This window comes from Fusarium odoratissimum (assembly GCF_000260195.1).
Source record: "Fusarium odoratissimum NRRL 54006 unplaced genomic scaffold supercont1.8, whole genome shotgun sequence".
Taxonomy (NCBI): Eukaryota; Fungi; Ascomycota; class Sordariomycetes; order Hypocreales; family Nectriaceae; genus Fusarium; species Fusarium odoratissimum.
In genome coordinates, this window is record NW_022158694.1 from 800,438 (window position 1) to 816,729 (window position 16,292).

General features: G+C 48.5%; 6 protein-coding genes across 13 annotated transcripts; 3 read left to right on the top strand and 3 right to left on the bottom strand.

The window, feature by feature from the left end:
* Nucleotides 1–151: 151 nt before the first annotated feature.
* On the top strand, nucleotides 152–1,711 carry FOIG_06064 (aromatic-L-amino-acid decarboxylase; the record flags this gene model as incomplete). The annotated part of the gene is made up of 1 exon (XM_031205029.1): nucleotides 152–1,711. One exon carries the CDS (start codon nucleotides 152–154, stop codon nucleotides 1,709–1,711), a length of 1,560 nt encoding a protein of 519 aa, XP_031065278.1.
* A 338-nt stretch (nucleotides 1,712–2,049) lies between these two features.
* FOIG_06065 (uncharacterized protein) lies at nucleotides 2,050–2,538 on the top strand (the record flags this gene model as incomplete). The annotated part of the gene is made up of 1 exon (XM_031205030.1): nucleotides 2,050–2,538. One exon carries the CDS (start codon nucleotides 2,050–2,052, stop codon nucleotides 2,536–2,538), a length of 489 nt encoding a protein of 162 aa, XP_031065279.1.
* Nucleotides 2,539–2,833: 295 nt separating this feature from the next.
* Nucleotides 2,834–4,150, bottom strand: FOIG_06066 (uncharacterized protein). The gene has a single exon (XM_031205031.1). The coding sequence runs from the start codon at nucleotides 3,893–3,895 to the stop codon at nucleotides 2,960–2,962; it is 936 nt and encodes a 311-aa protein (XP_031065280.1). The 5' UTR covers nucleotides 3,896–4,150; the 3' UTR covers nucleotides 2,834–2,959.
* Nucleotides 4,151–4,470: 320 nt separating this feature from the next.
* On the bottom strand, nucleotides 4,471–7,915 carry FOIG_06067 (uncharacterized protein). Its single transcript, XM_031205032.1, has 10 exons — nucleotides 7,357–7,915; nucleotides 7,173–7,295; nucleotides 7,029–7,117; nucleotides 6,775–6,975; nucleotides 6,173–6,726; nucleotides 5,998–6,122; nucleotides 5,792–5,940; nucleotides 5,558–5,736; nucleotides 5,328–5,508; nucleotides 4,471–5,279 (listed from the first exon to the last, which is right to left on the bottom strand). The coding sequence occupies exons 1-10, from the start codon at nucleotides 7,449–7,451 to the stop codon at nucleotides 4,666–4,668; spliced, it is 2,310 nt and encodes a 769-aa protein (XP_031065281.1). The 5' UTR covers nucleotides 7,452–7,915; the 3' UTR covers nucleotides 4,471–4,665.
* Nucleotides 7,916–8,100: 185 nt separating this feature from the next.
* Nucleotides 8,101–11,665, bottom strand: FOIG_06068 (uncharacterized protein). Its single transcript, XM_031205033.1, has 2 exons — nucleotides 11,246–11,665; nucleotides 8,101–11,196 (listed from the first exon to the last, which is right to left on the bottom strand). The coding sequence occupies exons 1-2, from the start codon at nucleotides 11,367–11,369 to the stop codon at nucleotides 8,309–8,311; spliced, it is 3,012 nt and encodes a 1,003-aa protein (XP_031065282.1). The 5' UTR covers nucleotides 11,370–11,665; the 3' UTR covers nucleotides 8,101–8,308.
* Nucleotides 11,666–13,661: 1,996 nt separating this feature from the next.
* FOIG_06069 (uncharacterized protein) lies at nucleotides 13,662–15,786 on the top strand. Of its 8 annotated transcripts, XM_031205035.1 has the most exons (5): nucleotides 13,662–14,350; nucleotides 14,484–14,611; nucleotides 14,662–15,021; nucleotides 15,070–15,134; nucleotides 15,191–15,786. In XM_031205035.1, the coding sequence occupies exons 1-5, from the start codon at nucleotides 14,201–14,203 to the stop codon at nucleotides 15,646–15,648; spliced, it is 1,161 nt and encodes a 386-aa protein (XP_031065284.1). In that variant the 5' UTR covers nucleotides 13,662–14,200; the 3' UTR covers nucleotides 15,649–15,786. The 8 variants fall into 8 exon arrangements, with proteins under 8 accessions (XP_031065284.1, XP_031065283.1, XP_031065288.1 ...); XM_031205034.1 differs by having other exon boundaries at nucleotides 13,839–14,350; nucleotides 14,662–15,134; XM_031205039.1 differs by having other exon boundaries at nucleotides 13,880–14,611.
* Nucleotides 15,787–16,292: the final 506 nt, after the last annotated feature.

A 16,292-nucleotide genomic window follows, 5' to 3' on the forward strand; every position in this document is an offset into this window, starting at 1 on the left:
TAACAGAATCACCTGATGAGCCGTGAGCCACGACCACAACAGTCCACCATGATCCAACACCTCACGCTGAGCAATCACAACGATCATTGCAGGCGCAATTGTATAAATCGCCGATACCGCCCATGAGTGCCGCCCCCGCAATAATAACCCAATGCCTCGCATCCTTCGCTGGACAATGAGCAGGCCGCAGATCCTGTTCCTTTCATGCATTGGCTTCGCAGTCGCACTTACTGCTATGCTCTACGGAAACATCATTAAAACTTCGACTGTAACTTCTGTTTTCTCAAAGACCATGTCCACGCGTCCCGTCGTCGTCGTCGGCTCCGGCCTCGCTGGTTTATCAGCATCGTATGAGGCTCTTCAGCGCGGGGCTCCATCGGTTCATCTTCTTGATCGCGCCCCTAAGCCTGGCGGTAACAGCATCAAGGCTTCGTCTGGTATTAACGGTGCGGGCACCAAGTTTCAGCGCGCTGCTGGCGTGGAGAGCGATACAGTTTTCTACAGCGACTCTGTCAGATCGGCTGGGTCACGGTTCCATCTCACACAACCTCCTGTCGATCGTGAGGCTCTCATCACAAAACTCACTACCGAGTCGGCAGCTGCAGTCAACTGGCTTGTTGATGAGATCGGTGTAGATCTCAGCGTCGTGGCACCACTTGGTGGCCACAGCGTTGCTCGAACTCACCGCGGCGCTGGAAAGACACCGCCCGGAGCCGCCATTATCATCGCTTTACTCAACAAACTCAAGGAGAATGAGAAGTTCTATATTACCAACCTTGCTGAAGTCAAGGCACTACTTAAGGAGGGAAACATCGTCAAAGGTGTCGAATACGAATTGGAAGGGAAGAGGCACAACCTTGAGGGATCAGTCTTATTCGCCAGTGGTGGCTTCGCTGGAGATGCCACAGGTCTTCTAGCACGTTATCGCCCTGACCTAAAGGGTATCCCTTCGACGAACGAGGAGAGGCCGGGGTCTCACGATATTCTCACCGCTGTTGGAGCTGAGCTATTAGATATGGACAGCGTGCAAATTCATCCAACAGGCTTCGTTGATCCCGCGACGCCCAACTCCATGCTCAAGTTTCTCGCGGCTGAGATGCTCCGTGGTGAAGGCGGTATTCTTCTTTCACCTGAGGGTTCTCGCTTTGTAAACGAGATGGATACTCGTGAGCATGTCAGCAACGCTATTATGAAGCTTCCAACTGCCACTGATGGCGACGGTGTCATCAAGCAATGGGATATTACTATTCTTCTTGACCCTGGTGCCTCTGCTGCATCGGCTAACCACATTGGCTTCTATGAATGGAAGGGCCTTCTCAAGAAGGTCAAGGTGCGCGATCTCAAGCCTGCTCAGATCGCTGCCCTGGATAAATATGCCAAGGCTGTCGCTGAGGGCACAGACGATGAGTTCGGCCGTAAGCAGCGTGGACGTTGGACACTCAAGGCCGGAGAGGAGAATCGGGATGAGGATATTTATATCGGCCGAGTAACGCCTATCACACATTTCACCATGGGAGGAGTCGCCATTGATCAGAAGGCCCGTGTATTGAAGAAGAGTGAGGACAAGCTTGTGCCTATTCCTGGCCTTTTTGCTGCTGGTGAGATTACAGGAGGTATTCATGGGGATAATCGCCTGGGAGGATCTTCCCTGCTGGAGTGTGTTGTGTATGGCAGGACGGCTGGTGCTGAAGTTGTTGGCTCGGCTCAGTGAGATGGCCCTGCTTTTACTGCATATTCGACTCACAGATCTGAGGTGCGATTATTAGAAGCTTAGTATATGATAATGAAGTTGATTCCCCTGTTAGATCAGTCCTAACGTGAATTCTCACATCATAAACCACGGTATTCCTTGCATATTTCAGCGTCCCCTGACTTGTAATTATCCAATGAGAACCTGGAATGGCTCAATTGTAACAAAACGACCCATCCAAGGCCCTACCGGGATTGTATGCAAGTAGTTGTCCACCAACGTCCCAACAGCCCTCACCGCAGCAATTCCCATCTTCATTATCTCGTATCACAAAACGTATTCTTCACTGAAAAGACAACATGGGCATGTATAACGGCCAGGAAGAGCACGATAACCTTGTATGGGACAAGAACGATGAAGATTTCGAGGCAGCACAGCAACAACTACGATTAAAGACCTTCTGTCGCAAAGTTGAAGGGTTCGTCCAACAGAAGTTTGGAAAACCAGTAACGCTCATTTCACCCTTGATAATTGGAGGCTTCAATATTCTTTACCGGGTACGAGTGGAAGATATGTCCCCAGATGTTATGGTACGAGTGCCATGCCCGAGCCTCGTTCAGTTTCCCGTCGAGAAAACAATGTATGAGGCGGCCACTGCTTCTTTTCTAGTGAGTCAGACTCAATTGCCAATTCCAAGCCCTTTGTTCTTCGGAAAAGACCCAGATGATGAGAGAGCCGCTATGGAACCCTTTGTACAGAGGAAGTTGGCTGAGTCCAAGGATAGGCTTATCGTCGAATGGGACGAGACTGAGGCACAGGAGCGTTTTTCTGAGCTCCTGTTCAACTAGTTGACACACACTACAAGTCCGGAAAGCTCACTGCTGGTAAAGGAACCATCCTCCGGGTGCCATAAGATTTAAGACTTTCCATGGCGGTAAGAGAATAAAAGCATACTAAGTCTATTATAAACTATCCTAAGATATCCTAATATTGTCTAAGCTTTTCTATCACTTAGTCTAGGGCTTTCGTCATAAGGCTCCTGCTCTTGGTATTCAACTCTGGGTTTACAGTGGATTTAATAGAACTCCATGCGAGGCAAAAGGTGGTAACACAACCAGCAACTTATCACAGTACAAAAGCTTATTGCAGGAAAGGTTCCATTGAAAGCTCGCTCTACTACATCTTAACCCAGTTATCGTATCCTTCGTCCTCTCGAAACTCTTTGTTAAGCAATGACATTTAGATACAAAAGATCCTTCACATACTTCATCACTCCAACTTGAGAGGATTCGCCTTGAAGAACTCCTCAGGAGTGACAAGCTTGCCTCTCGCCCCCTCAGCAGCCCAAGCAACTGATTTCTCTCCATCAGCACCATAGTAACCAAACTCCTGACCAGCTTTAAAGGCTTGCACATAGACATCCTTCAGAATGGGTAGTTTCTCAGCAAATTCCTCAGAGGAGATTTGCTTGTAAGTGATCTCCTTGCCGGTAACCTTGCTCTCAATAGCGACAAGCTCCTCTAGGCTGTAAAACCCAGCAGCTGCATCAAAGCCTACGCCTTCATACTTTTCAGGCTCGGCCAGAATTGCGCCGACGAAACTTCCGCAATTACTGCCGTTGTCGATCCACGGGATGCGAGTCTCGGGAGTGAAAGGGAGAGAGACAACCCAATTGCCATTCTCATCCTTCTGAGGAGCCCAGAGAGGAACTTGGATGATGTTCTCGAGGAAGAAGCCAAGACGGACAAAGGCGCTCTTGACGGGAAGTGTACGAATGTACTTCTCGCCCTCAGCCTTAGCATCAAATGGATGGTTGGCAGTGTACTTCCCGCCAGAGACATCTGTAGTGCTAGGAAGACTGCTAAAGATGATGTAATCAATACCAGCTTCAACAGCTGCATCAGCTGTCGTCTTGATGGCCTCGAACTCGGGCTTTAAATCGGTAGCAGTCCAAGCAGGAGTTGTCATGAAGAAGAGTGTGTGTGCTCCCTTCAGGGCAGTCTTGATAGAGGCAGGGTCAGCTAAGTCGCCCTGTACGACTTCAACACCCCGCTCTTTGAGCTTATTGGATTTCTCAGAGTTGACATCGCGGGTGATGGCGCGGATCTTGTATTGCTTTGACAGCTCTGGGTCGTTGAGGACGAAGTTTATGACAGCGCCGCCTTGTTTGCCAGTGGCGCCGATGACAGCGAGAGTCTTTGACATTTTGAAACTTGGTGATTGATGTCTAATTATGGTGAGTGCATAAGAAGTGAGATTGAAAGTGATTGTGGTGATGGAGTCTCAGCTGGCACTGCAGCCGTCTTATATCTTGCCAATACCTGAGATGCTGATCAATTGTACCACATTAACCCAAATTCCGCATATTATGAAACCAATGGCTACTATCCTATCAAAGTCCGCATCTTATTCTCCGAATTGAATCCTACAGAGAAAGCCTCCGGTCTTTGCCAAGTTTTTCGTTGGCAAAGACGCGGAAACAAGGGACCTCTGGAGATCTACAGGGCTTAGCGCACTCTTCTAGTGACTAATGTTACTCCAACAGCGTTAATCAACGTTACTTGATGTCACTTCTGCGCTAATGAATTCATCCGAAGAGCACTAAGCAATGCGGCTTCGCTGGAAAGATGCTCCGAGTCGATTAATCAGCCTCTATGACTAAGGAAGACTCCAAATCAGGAGGAGGAGATAAGCTGGTTAGAGAATTTATCCTAAGTAAGGCATCCTAAAGCATCCTAAAGTTTTATAAATTAAGGTGTACATAATCACTCTAAAGTATCCTAAATTCATAAGTCCTTTTATTACTTAGGACAACGCGATCGATTGATCTTATTTCATCAAGTAACCAGCTTTTATTTTATCCAAGCATGTATGCATTCGTGGTTGAGCAATATGTCCCACCAAAAACCGACATTAAAAACGAGTATTAGGGTAGTTGAATGCCCAATCAAACTTTTCTTTCCCAAAAACTGCCATCATGAATCCTGAATATGTCTTCCAAGCTCAGCAAAGTCCCCGACATCCTCACCCGTAAGATCCCAGTCCGGGTTATTATACATAGAATAGCAATGCTTATAGAAGTCATCAGTCGGAATATCCCCCATCATCATCTCCTGCTGTGAGCCCCCCTCTACGACTTCAGGCATAGGAACCCAGAGGTTAGAGAAGTTGTCCCATAAGTCTGTGTCGAGAGGCATGAAATCTTCTGGCGATGTTTGGCTTTGGTCTCCTGGGAGGAGCTCGCCACGGTGAAGGCCGCCGAAACCAGAGGGGGTTGCACCGTTGGTTTGTGCGACACCGTTGGTAGTTTGGCCTTCACCAGGTGGGCCTTGAGGAGACACGTTGACCACTTGTAGTGACTCGATCTTTTGTGCCATTACCTTCCATAGTCTCTTGACCTCTTGCAATCTCTCGCGAGCATACGTGTTTCCATGGTCAGCAAGGTGCTGTATTTCTTCCAATGCCTGGGTCAAGCCGGGCTTGGGGTTGATTTTCATACTCTCTTCACAGACTGAATCCAGGATCGCAGCGAGAATCATGATGAACGCAGCTGAGAAGGAGGCTTCGAAGTCGTAAAAGCCGAAGATTGCTTAAGCCGTGTTAGTAAAAGAATACCAAAAGTCCAAGGTCAACTTACCGATCATGTTGCGTTTTCTGAGCGTGGCGACAACCTTGAGCTGTCGCCTTGCAGCCTCAGCGCAAGTCCTCGATAGTCTTCCGAGAGGTGAAGCATGTAGCTGTTCTCCTGTGAGGCCATTTCCGCTGAGAATGAGTTTCGCGGCATGTAGCATGAGTGGTCGAATCGTAAGAATTGTTGCCTGTGCAATAGTCAGTACAGTTATTCTTTCTCTCCACTAACTTGCATACCTGGAAGAGCATCAGATGCAATGAAGCAGTCGTTCTCAAAGACTGGTCCCGACCCAAGTTATACACATCTGTAACTGCATCTGAAGGGATTTCTTGGGAGATCTGGTATAAGGATTTGACGATATCTTGGACGTGAGGAATAAAGGTAGATTCTGACTCGTCTTCAGGATTATAGAGCACTAATAAAGTGTCAGTTATAATGCAACAAACTTTTATAAATTCATGTAGACCCACCAGCCAAGATACGACCCGTGGCTCGGGCGATCCTGATGTTTGTGCACATCGGGCCAACAGGTGGGAAGCCAGGTGAATCAGTGGGAAGAGGGATGTTGATTGCCTCATCACCGATGCTCGGAGGGTTGCCTGTCGCTGCAGCCAAACGTCTAATTACACATATTCATTAGCCATCGTTCCGGAGGTCCATATTTTTATTCCCTCACCGTTCTTGCATGTAAATAGTCCACCAGAGACGGTTCATATGAACTCTCTCAGACTGCATCAAGTGCCTTGTTCCACATACTCTGTGATACTTCTGTGAAATTGCCAAGCGCATGGCGGTGCTAATCTACGAGCAAAGTCAGCCATTGTTCCAGAATTAGCCATGAGACAACTTACATAGAGATATGCCTCTTCCTTACGATTCATGTTGCCGAGATAGATGGCAAAGAGAGCAAAAATCTCAATACCAAGTTTTCCATTGAATCGCAAGTCTGACAACGTCGGAACGTTTCTATGGGCATACTCAAAGAGTCTGACCCCAGAAAAGTCGTCATTCCCCTCGGGGTTGGCGTCGAACAGGGTTCCAATAGCAATCATAAGAATCATCTCGAGAACCCACAGAGACTCCATCTGAGCAGGATCATCACGATTCTGGTAGAAAGCCCACATTTTATCAGAAAACTCACGAGCGTCAATATGATGCTGTGACTGGCCGATATAGAACAGAGCTGTATCTAACAACCGTTGAGCCTCATCTCTTGGGGGCAACTTTGGAAAGTCACTGCTGGAGAGACGCCATGGATGGCTGATAACCTCGTGACGTAAGTTTGCTTCAGGGCTGATCCAGGGTTTTGAAGTCGGCTCTGACTCGGGACGAGACGAGCCGAGTAAATCCTGGACTCGGGAGCCAAAAGTATGACTAGAGCTTAGGGAAGACCCAGCAAGGATAGCTGAATTATGAGCGTAAGATCAGGAAGCTTGGAGAGAAGTCAACTTACTTGCAGCTGGTGATGCTTGAGTGCCATCATAAGGAGGATATTTATGTTGAGCTAGGGGTGCGGAGAAACTTGTAGAAGGGCGGATGAAGCTGGAGGATCTTGATCTAACATGGAGAGGGTCTTGAGGGGAGGAGTGAGATGTTTGTGGGTTAGAATTGGAGTCTCTCCTTTGGCCGTTCTGTGTAGCAGAAACTGGGGGTTCTTAAGCTTCTCAGTATAGGTCGAATTATATCAGGATAAGAGGAGAGCCATACCAGATGCCCTAGGAGGTAGAGTTGAAGGCAGTCCATCGTAGCCATCTCTTTCATATCTAGCCAATTTGCTCTCAAGTTCCTCGATACGACTAACAAGTGACAAACATCAGCTGTAAGTCCTAATTGGGTTACGAAAGAACTTACTTGGCCATATACATGCGCTTATGTCCATGCTCGGGAACCCTGCAGTCCAATCCACGCTTGGTGCAGTACTGGCAAGGAGTAGTCCCCGAACACCGAACCTTTTTCTTCCTACATGTAAGACACCTACGAAGCTGTAAGTCACCAGAGCAAGACAAAAATAGTGGAGAACAAGATATTGACATACGCCAATGATGCTTTGCGTGCATCTTTTCCCCCATCGGAGGGCGCCGGACGCTTCCGAGCCATCGAGGCAGTTGAGTCGTCGGCCACGAGGGTCATTGAGAGGTTCTAGAAACGAGATGATCTGACTCTAGAGATAAGAAGCTTATGGAAGAATCGACCGAGAGTCTGGGACTGAATGGGCTGAAACGCCGAGGACGCGGGGACTTGAGCGTTGTTATTCTCTCGGGATGGTTCCGGAGTTTGAGTGCAAAACTTCTCCACACGATGATCCGATCACGTGAGGGACCAAACTCCATATTCCCCATGGAGTCGGGCTAGCTTCCGGCTTGAGATGATAATGATGGTCCACTAGAGAAGTCCAGTGGAAAAGATAAGCTGGGGATTTGGGTGGCAGCACGGCTTCGAGGCCGATGGATCAAGCCACCGGAAAACACCTTCTGTGAAGTTTTCCGGGGTACCCTTGTGAGTTCGATGTAGTAACTATTGATACGAGAACTCAACAGAGAATCTTATGATAAGATTAGGTTCAATATTGATGTGTAAACTGTCTAAATAATCCAATCCATCGTTGTGACCAATATGTTCAACTAAGGTGGTGGTCTAAGTGGTGAGTCAATAGTCTTCAAGGACGTTAAGTGAGGCAATGCTAGGACCCGACATCGGACGATATGACCGAGGCATCGGAGGTGCTTCCGACATCACGAAATACCTCATCAGCTTCATGATTGCCGAAGTGTTATGTTATCAAATATAATTGAATTTAGATATTTTCGAGATAAGGCTCACTCACGTAGACTTTGAGATACACTATATGCCAGGATATGACTCTATGTGAAAATGCTAAAATCAATAACTGCCGCCGAATCGCTACATATTAATACTATACAAATCCCAAAGGTATCCAAACTCATCAGACGTAAACATTTTTTGAATTATCACATATCCAGCCTCTGTCACATCCTTGGCTCACGAGGCTGTTGCATCATTGACGCCGCCATCTTCAGCCTATTCCTTGCCTCAGACAAAAGCTCCCAACGTGTGTTCGTCAATGCATCGTCAACAACACTCAACAAACCAATGATCTTATTTCTGTTTCCAACTACGCCAGCTTGGTTTTGGTGTAAGTGGAAGGCTTTGATAGAGTCGATGGTGGGCGGGATCATGATTTGCAGATATGTCCGAAGATCCTCATGGCGATCACGCTTCAACGCTTCGTAGTCCATATTCGATGACATGGGCGTCTGCTCAGGATGAGATCCTTGAGGAGTGTTGATAGTGCCTTGGGCAGAGGATGAGTGAACACTAGCCTCGGTCGCCATCGTCGGTATACCATAACTGCTGGAAGGGTATTGTAGATGATCTGGGAACGGCTCGATGTTTCCATCTTGCACATATCCATATGCCCATAATACCAGAGAAGCATAGTATAATGCCCAGGCCCTAACTAGCAGCTTGTCGCTCCCAGCATCGTACTTGGGATAAGTAGATGGGGAAAATGCTGATGGCATACCACTAGCATCCTTCGTCACGCCTCTCCTGGGCGCTTCTTGAAGAAGAATAAGCCGAATGAGCTGGAGCGCGTGATAAACTCCACCAATAGCTCCAGGCGAAGCAACCCATTCCTTGATCTTAGCTTCAGTTCTTCTCCAGTCCACAGAAGACACAGTGCGTCCAAGGATCTGAGGAACGCCTGCAAAGATGCAAAGCTCTGGCATACTGATGTATACGGTAATATGGCCCAGATGATAAAGCACTGTACCAAGTGTCTCCATGGCATCGCCATCATCACTTCCACCTCTGCTGCTCAAGCCTAGTCTCTGCCAATCAAAAGCAGCGTGCTTGACATGAGCAACACCATCATCGTAGTCCTTCTTCCACCAGTCAAATGCCCTTAGAAGCTTTGGACGCCATCGTTCTTGAACGCCAGGTATGGTGTCGGTCCCAAGTGTTGAACGGTCCAAATCTCTTTGATGCATTTGCCATGTCACGGATAGAAGTGCTGCAAGAAGTGCAATTCTTCCAAACGGGCTTGTTCTCACTCTTTGTCCGTTGAGCGTGCGTTGTAGTCCGTCAAGGAAAGTGATAGGCGTGACGCCGTTTGCGTGCAGACTTGACTCAACACAGCCGATTTCCGATGGTGAGTCTGAAGACCATAAGGTGTTGTCGCAAGGAAGAGGAAGCTTGATCTCATGGATGACCAGCGTCGGTGTATGGCCAAAAAGAGCGGCATGGGTAGCATCAATGATAAACGCAGCAAGGGCAGCTCGACGCGTGGCTTCTTGAGCAATCCAATGATCCCACCATTTTTCGGGTGAAGAATTGAACCCTGGTTTATTCGGTCCAGGGAAGAGTCTCGAAGATCCTATCTTAGGACTGCCCATTGGAGTTGGGACCCGAGAGGCATATGAAGATTGTTTTCCGGTAAGAGCACTTCCTCTACGCATCAGCGATAATGTCGTAGGGAAGTAAATATGAGCACGCTCATGAAGAACTCGAGTTGCGTTCATCTTCTCATATACCTCCAGAAGTAAGAGTGTCTGGATGACCCAGAGTTTCGCAGGTGGATGAGAGTCCGCATGCATGAAGACCTGCCAACGAAGGTTCCAGGAGACAAACGTGGTGAACTTTGAAATTTTGTCCACGGAATCTTCAGATGCTCCCTTTTTGTCCAGCATCGAGGCTCCCATGATAAGAACAGCCAGCAACAAAAAGTCATTGGCGGTTTCCGGGATGAATGTTGGGCGGTGAAGGATGGGCAGTTGGTCGTGGAAGTTGTCCCAGTATGAGTTGAGATAACGTTCCACGTTGACGTGGCTGAGAACATGATTCTCGGCATCAGTATCGCTGCCAAAAATCTCATCCTTGATATCTGCTGCTGATCTGCTTCCATGTAGACTGATCTCGTTGAATCGCTGCATCATATAATGAAGCAACGACTGCCTCTTGTGCTCTGAAAGACCGGTCTTTCCAAATTGTGATACATCGACCATTGGTGTAGCCATCGCCATTGGTTCAGACTGGAACCAAAGGCTGTTGATAGGTTCGACATAAGAACCGCCCATCAAGCCCGGTTGAGCCGTGTAATCCGTACATAGCTGGCCGAAATTGTTCGAGTATCCCGCCATGCCGAAGTTTCCTGGTATGAAATTATTGTAATTTGAGCCTAGTCCTTGACCAGTGAAGAGCCACGTCGTGAATTCATCTGTGCTAGATGGTGAGAGTCCGAAATGCTGCTCTTCCATGATTTGTTCATTGGACGTTGATAATCCATTAGGCATGGCATAAGATTGTGTGCGAGCGCGCTCCGGGCGAGTAGTCAGTTCAGGACTTGCCAGAGGCATGGACATGTCAGCAGGAGGCATCTGATCAATCCGGAACGACGGCAAAGTGCTTATAGCTTGCTTTTCTGGTGAAGATTCGCGACTTTCGAGTTGTCGTTGGTCAGCATAGTAGCCACTTGCGCTTCCTAGGTCATTTCGCTGGCCAGAGTCTTGTCGGGATAGCCCTCCATCAACCCCGAACTGTTTCGAGTTGTTGGGGTCAATTGCCGATGCATCCATGGACATCCGAGTTGTCGAAGCTTGTCGTTCGTTCGCTGGTGTCTCTCGCGCTTCATCTTGGGTGTCACTCCACGCTGAACCATCCTCACTGAACGAGTACCTCTCACTCCGCTGCCTCGGTAATTTAGAAAACTCCTTCTGGGGCCTCTGAGAAAGCCGACCATTTCCATACTGTTGCACCTGTCTCTCATGTCTCAATTTATGACGCGCATAGAGATCTTTCCTGACGAAAGTAAATGAGCAATCCGGATAGTCACAGTAGTAGATCTCTTTGGGGGAGTCTATAACGGCGTCAGTGGGGGATAATTGGTCCAATTGGATGATACTAACGATTGAGTTGATGCCGTTGAAGATGCTCGGCTCGGGAATATGTCCTCCCGCAACCTTCGTGGGTGCATTGGAACTCTTTGCACGAAGCCTTGCGGCGTTTCTGGCGCGGGGGTGATGAAGCCATCGCGGCTCGTGACCTGGCGTCGTGCCTCGGCTAGAAGTGCTTCTGATGATTCAGCAGGTCTTTGAATGATTCTCAAAGACTGCAAGAACGCCTCTACGCGTCGCTATATCGGTCACAACCAACAGACTCACGGTTGAAGCGGTATACAAACTCAAAGCCTTCAGGCCAAATTACCCTCCCAAATTCGAGATTATGGGGGTGAATGTGACCACGCCTCCTTCTTGCCTAGTCACCTGACTGACCAACCCATTCTCGGCTCATTTTTTTCTCGTGTTGCCATTACCCATTTGCCATCCCCGCGATTCCCCCGCCCCCAGGTCAGCCGAATGCGGGGGCAGGGGTTGGTATAGGGTAGGCTCTCTTTTTTCTTCCATCCTTGGAGTTTGGGGTGATGCAGGAAGGGTTCAGAGGGATCGGAAATTTGCGTGAGTGATAAGTGGCTTGTTATTGTGATGGTGCTTGCATGGCTAGTGCAGTTCGTTGCCTGCTGATTGCTGAAGAATTCCCTGCATTGGAGTTCATGCACATGAGAGGAGGAATAATTCATCGCGTCCAGCCTTAAGATTCCGGCTGCAGTAACGTTAATTACCTAGTCCTGGAAGGTCATGTGCGCGTCTCTGATTAAATCCGATTATATAACCACAGATCTGCAATGATCAATATCTGCAGTGGGTTTCTGACTGATCTCTGGATGCGAGACGTTGGGGCCCAACCCCTGTCAGTGTCTGAGATTCTGCTCTGGTACTGGACTGCGAGATGATCGGTGAAGATGAGATCTACATTCCCTTATCTCTACATAGTAGCATCGCGCATCACGTATACCTTCCGGATTGTCAAAAAACTCCGATGCATTGCATGCGACGGGCTTCCAATCTCACCTTGTGCACTGCGACCGGCACAGCCGGCCAATTTCTCCAAACCCTGCCTATATCCAGAGCCCATAATCCACAAGGGTTCAAAGATGCCCACAGACTCACTGTAGAATGTCATTCCACAATTTCGCCCATAAATTTTGCCGTACTAAGTCATGTCATGATCGATAACCTTAAAAGAAGAAAACGAGGTTCTAGGCGAGCTAAATAGATCAATTGAGGCTTGATCCATGGAACGAAACTGGCCACTGAGAGCGGAGAAGAGAAGCACCAAAAAAATAACATTCTGTCACTATCACGAAAATGCAACTTTGAGCCGGGCCCAACAAAAAATAAAACTGGAGTGGCGTTTCCCTGCAGCCACCGATCGCGCAAATGCACGTGGCCTCTCCCTTGCAAAGTCAATAAGCGATGTCGATGGACGGGCATTCCCAGTCAATCGAGACTTTGTTTCACGTTTATCGACCCATCAGACGCTTCTCCTCTTCTTCTTCTGTTCTGTGCGGAATTAACTCGAGGCACCTAAGAAAAAGAGGCTTCGGCCATGGCATGATTCTGAAGCGTAGCTCCCGAGAATACGCGTTGCGGACAATAGTTTGTGTCTTTCTCAAGGGAGGGAAATTTGCGCATTTCGCTTTGACCTTGAGTTATTACTCAATGCTTAGAAAGACCAGGATGGGATGTCAGCGCTTCTGAATCATATTTCCTTTGAGATATGTTTATCCGTGGAACAGCAATGATCTTCGATTCTCCACAAACAATGCAATGCCATCATGACAGAAGAGGAAAAGGGTTTAGCAAATCTGAGGCTCCCAATGATGATCAGTGCTCGCTTCGGTCGTAGTAAGGGGAGAAAGTAAGAAAACCAGTCCCAGGACCAGGGCCAGGGGTTTTGGTACCGTATTCCGGCGATCTAGCGATTGATATGTAAATGTTAGTGCGCTCGAGTCAACACACGGATGGCTCATTCGCAAAAGCAAGCACGACACGACAGAAAGCGCATTGTCAAATTGATACAAGCTTAAACTGCCGGTTGACTATTTGCACTAGAAGCTGCCTAGTAGCGGGCGCTCAATGGTCTCCACACGGCAGAGAGAGGCTACTGATTCTAGCTCAGAGTTGGGCGTCGACACTGGAGTTCTTGACTGATTCAGGACAGGTACGAGGAAGAAACTCTGACACTGGCTCGGTTGCAGGTGGCGTTGCAAGAGTTTATAGCGATACAGAATCTAATCGTACAGTGAGTAAAAGGTGGTGGAGATTTTCTCGGGGCTGCTAGTGAATTTTTTGCCCAAATTGGGACTTGACACCCGTTCCTCGGCTCTCCCATCAGCTTAATTTTAGTCTTGTCTTGGGTCTTATTAGCGGTAGTTCCGTCTGTGGGTTGTTCTAGGTCTCAGCCACCTACGAAAGCACCAGACGAACGGACAGGTCAGGCCAGGCATGGTTCCACAGAGACAAATCTGTTCACCTGCATGTCTCTTCTCAAACACGCGCGACAGAAGCTAATGCCAGGGGTTTCGAGGCGAGGTCTCTTGCCCCCTCCCGGAGGCGCTCCCCGTTCTGTTGAACCCCCGGAGAGGCTCCAAACCGAGGCAGGCATGCCCGCTGATCCCGCGAGTAGCATGGCTGCCCAAGTGTGCAGATCGTATGGACTCCGCTACGAGATGAGAGTTGAGCGACGGTGGATTTGGTGACACGCCGTACAAGGGCCGTAGGACAGAATTGGTCTGGTCCCGACAACTTGGGTTCTGTAGGTCCCGGTCCCTCGGTTCGTCGTAGATTTGTACAAAATTCCCATATATCTGCGACGAACTCCTTGCGGCCCGCATCTGCCGGATCCTGGATCCTTTCGTTTATCGTCAATCATTCTTGCTTTTCTCCTTGTGATTCCTTTTTCTTTTCCCCTTTATTCCCATATGATTTGAAGCAGGATAGAGCCTGGCTTCATCGACAGTCATGTCTGTCCCCAACAGAGGCCCTGAGCTTCAGGCCGTATGCTATACTCTTGCCGTTTCCTCAGTGCTAGCAGTCGCACTACGTATCTATGTTCGCGTGCGCTTGGTCAAAAACTTTGGGTTGGATGACTGGTTCATGTGTAGTGCTCTTGTAAGTCGCTCACCTCAACGACACCCCAACATCACGACGATACATCAATTGATCAGACTATCCATACTCAATATTTGACACAATAAATCTGTATACTCTAATGACAACATATACTGACTACATGGCTGCATAGATCACATTTCTCCTATTCGTCATGTCGGCCCTCCTTGGTGTGAAGCATGGCACAGGTCGACACAGAGACGACCTCGACCCTCATGACTTTCAGCAAGCAATGAAATGGTGGTGGTGGTGCTACTTATGGTTGGATACCTCCAGCCTAACCGTGTTCGCCATGCTAATCGTCCATGTAGGTACTGCCTCACGATGATATCTTCAAAGATCTCAATTGGCTACCTACTCCTCCGCATCACGACACGAAAACTCGACGTATGGATCCTCTACGGCGTCATGGCCGTTACTGTCTGCACCGGAGTCGTCTTCTTCTTCGTCACTCTCTTCCAATGCACGCCGATCTCGTACTTCTGGAACCAAGACCAACCCGGAAAATGCGTCAAGCCTGAGGTCATCATGGCCCTCACCTATCTGTACAGTGTGTTCAGTGTTATATCAGACTTCACTTGTGCTATTCTACCAATGTTCTTGGTGTTCAAGCTCAACATGGGAAGGAGGACGAAGCTGGCTCTGATTCCTATCATGGCTATGGCCTGCGTGTTGGTATACCCTCGTTATTACAAGAGACATTGGCTCACACTTTACAGGGCAAGCGCAGCTGTCGTCGTTCGATTCCCTTTCGTCAAAGATTTCAAGAACCCAGACTTCTTATGTAAGTCGCAACTCCAACTCCAAACAAGATGAATCACAACTGACAAACCCTAACAGGGGCAACAATCGACATCGCCATCTGGTCGACAACAGAACAGGGCCTGGCCGTCACGGCCGGGTCTTTGGCAACGCTGCGGCCTTTGCTTCGATTACTCGGCCGCAAGCTTGGCATAACGACATCGGGACGGTCTGAGTTGCGGGACACTGATCAGCCAATGGGCTCGGGGGGGTTCAGGCCTTCAAAGGGAACCAACGGCAGCGGCAATAAGCATCGCGATCTTTTTAGCCTCGCCACATTCGCAAGGGAGGACGACCTGGACGGCAACGGGCGAGACGGCCAGGCAGCTTACGCTGGGGAGCACCATTTCCAGAGTAGATCGTCTGCTGAGAAGGGAGTCTCGGCGTGGAGGTCGAGGGACAATGAGAGTGAGGAGGAGTTGACAGGACAGCTTGGGAGTGACAATTCGCGGATCGTCAAGGTGACAACCTTTGAGGTTTCTGAGAACAGGATTTGAAAATCGTACCAGCAACAGGAATAATAATGACGGCCTTGATATTTATAACGAATAATAATACTACTTGCTTATAATTTAGAGAAAATATGTTGTAGTAAAATGAGGATGAAGCTAAGTTATTTAAGTATTTGGGCTGACCTCCATACTCTCTTCTATGTGCTGTCCAAACTCAATCTACAATAGTGCCAGTGACGTCAAGTCAATCAGATTCGGGGACACGGGTAGCGAAGCTAAGCTACAGGGCAGCTCCAGCTTACAGCTGCTGCTCATAAGCTATACCAAGTTAAGCCGACTGATTTGCAACATCCATGACCTGGGCAAACCCTCATGCGTCTAAAATGCATCAAGATAAGCTCGCTTGTCCAAATAAACGCACCGCAACGTTTCACCATCACGATTGACCGCCATGTTTCGGCCCGCAACTGAGCTCAGAATCTTGTTTTCTACACATCAAGTCCAACCGCAATGGATCGTAACAGGCCAAGTTACAAGTCTCGGCCCCCAATGGAGAGAGAAACACACGAGCAGCACAGGTCGGATGCTGCAATATCACGTAGCAGGCGCTTGTAAATGCGTGTCGGAGCGGTTCATAACACCATATGCAGTTAGTACATGCAGTCTTGGCCAAGATGCGCTTCGCTTAT

Coding starts and splice junctions, on each gene's coding strand:
- FOIG_06066 (XM_031205031.1), bottom strand. CDS start 3,895: ATGTCAAAGACTCTCGCTGTCATCGGCGCCACTGGCAAACAAGGCGGC.
- FOIG_06067 (XM_031205032.1), bottom strand. CDS start 7,451: ATGACCCTCGTGGCCGACGACTCAACTGCCTCGATGGCTCGGAAGCGT. Junction 7,118..7,172: donor AAGCGCATGTATATGGCCAA/GTAAGTTCTTTC, acceptor GTCACTTGTTAG/TCGTATCGAGGAACTTGAGA. Junction 6,123..6,172: donor AGGAAGAGGCATATCTCTAT/GTAAGTTGTCTC, acceptor CTTTGCTCGTAG/ATTAGCACCGCCATGCGCTT.
- FOIG_06068 (XM_031205033.1), bottom strand. CDS start 11,369: ATGGCTTCATCACCCCCGCGCCAGAAACGCCGCAAGGCTTCGTGCAAA. Junction 11,197..11,245: donor TCAACGGCATCAACTCAATC/GTTAGTATCATC, acceptor ACGCCGTTATAG/ACTCCCCCAAAGAGATCTAC.
- FOIG_06069 (XM_031205034.1), top strand. CDS start 14,201: ATGTCTGTCCCCAACAGAGGCCCTGAGCTTCAGGCCGTATGCTATACT. Junction 14,351..14,483: donor GGTTCATGTGTAGTGCTCTT/GTAAGTCGCTCA, acceptor ATGGCTGCATAG/ATCACATTTCTCCTATTCGT. Junction 15,135..15,190: donor CAAGAACCCAGACTTCTTAT/GTAAGTCGCAAC, acceptor AAACCCTAACAG/GGGCAACAATCGACATCGCC.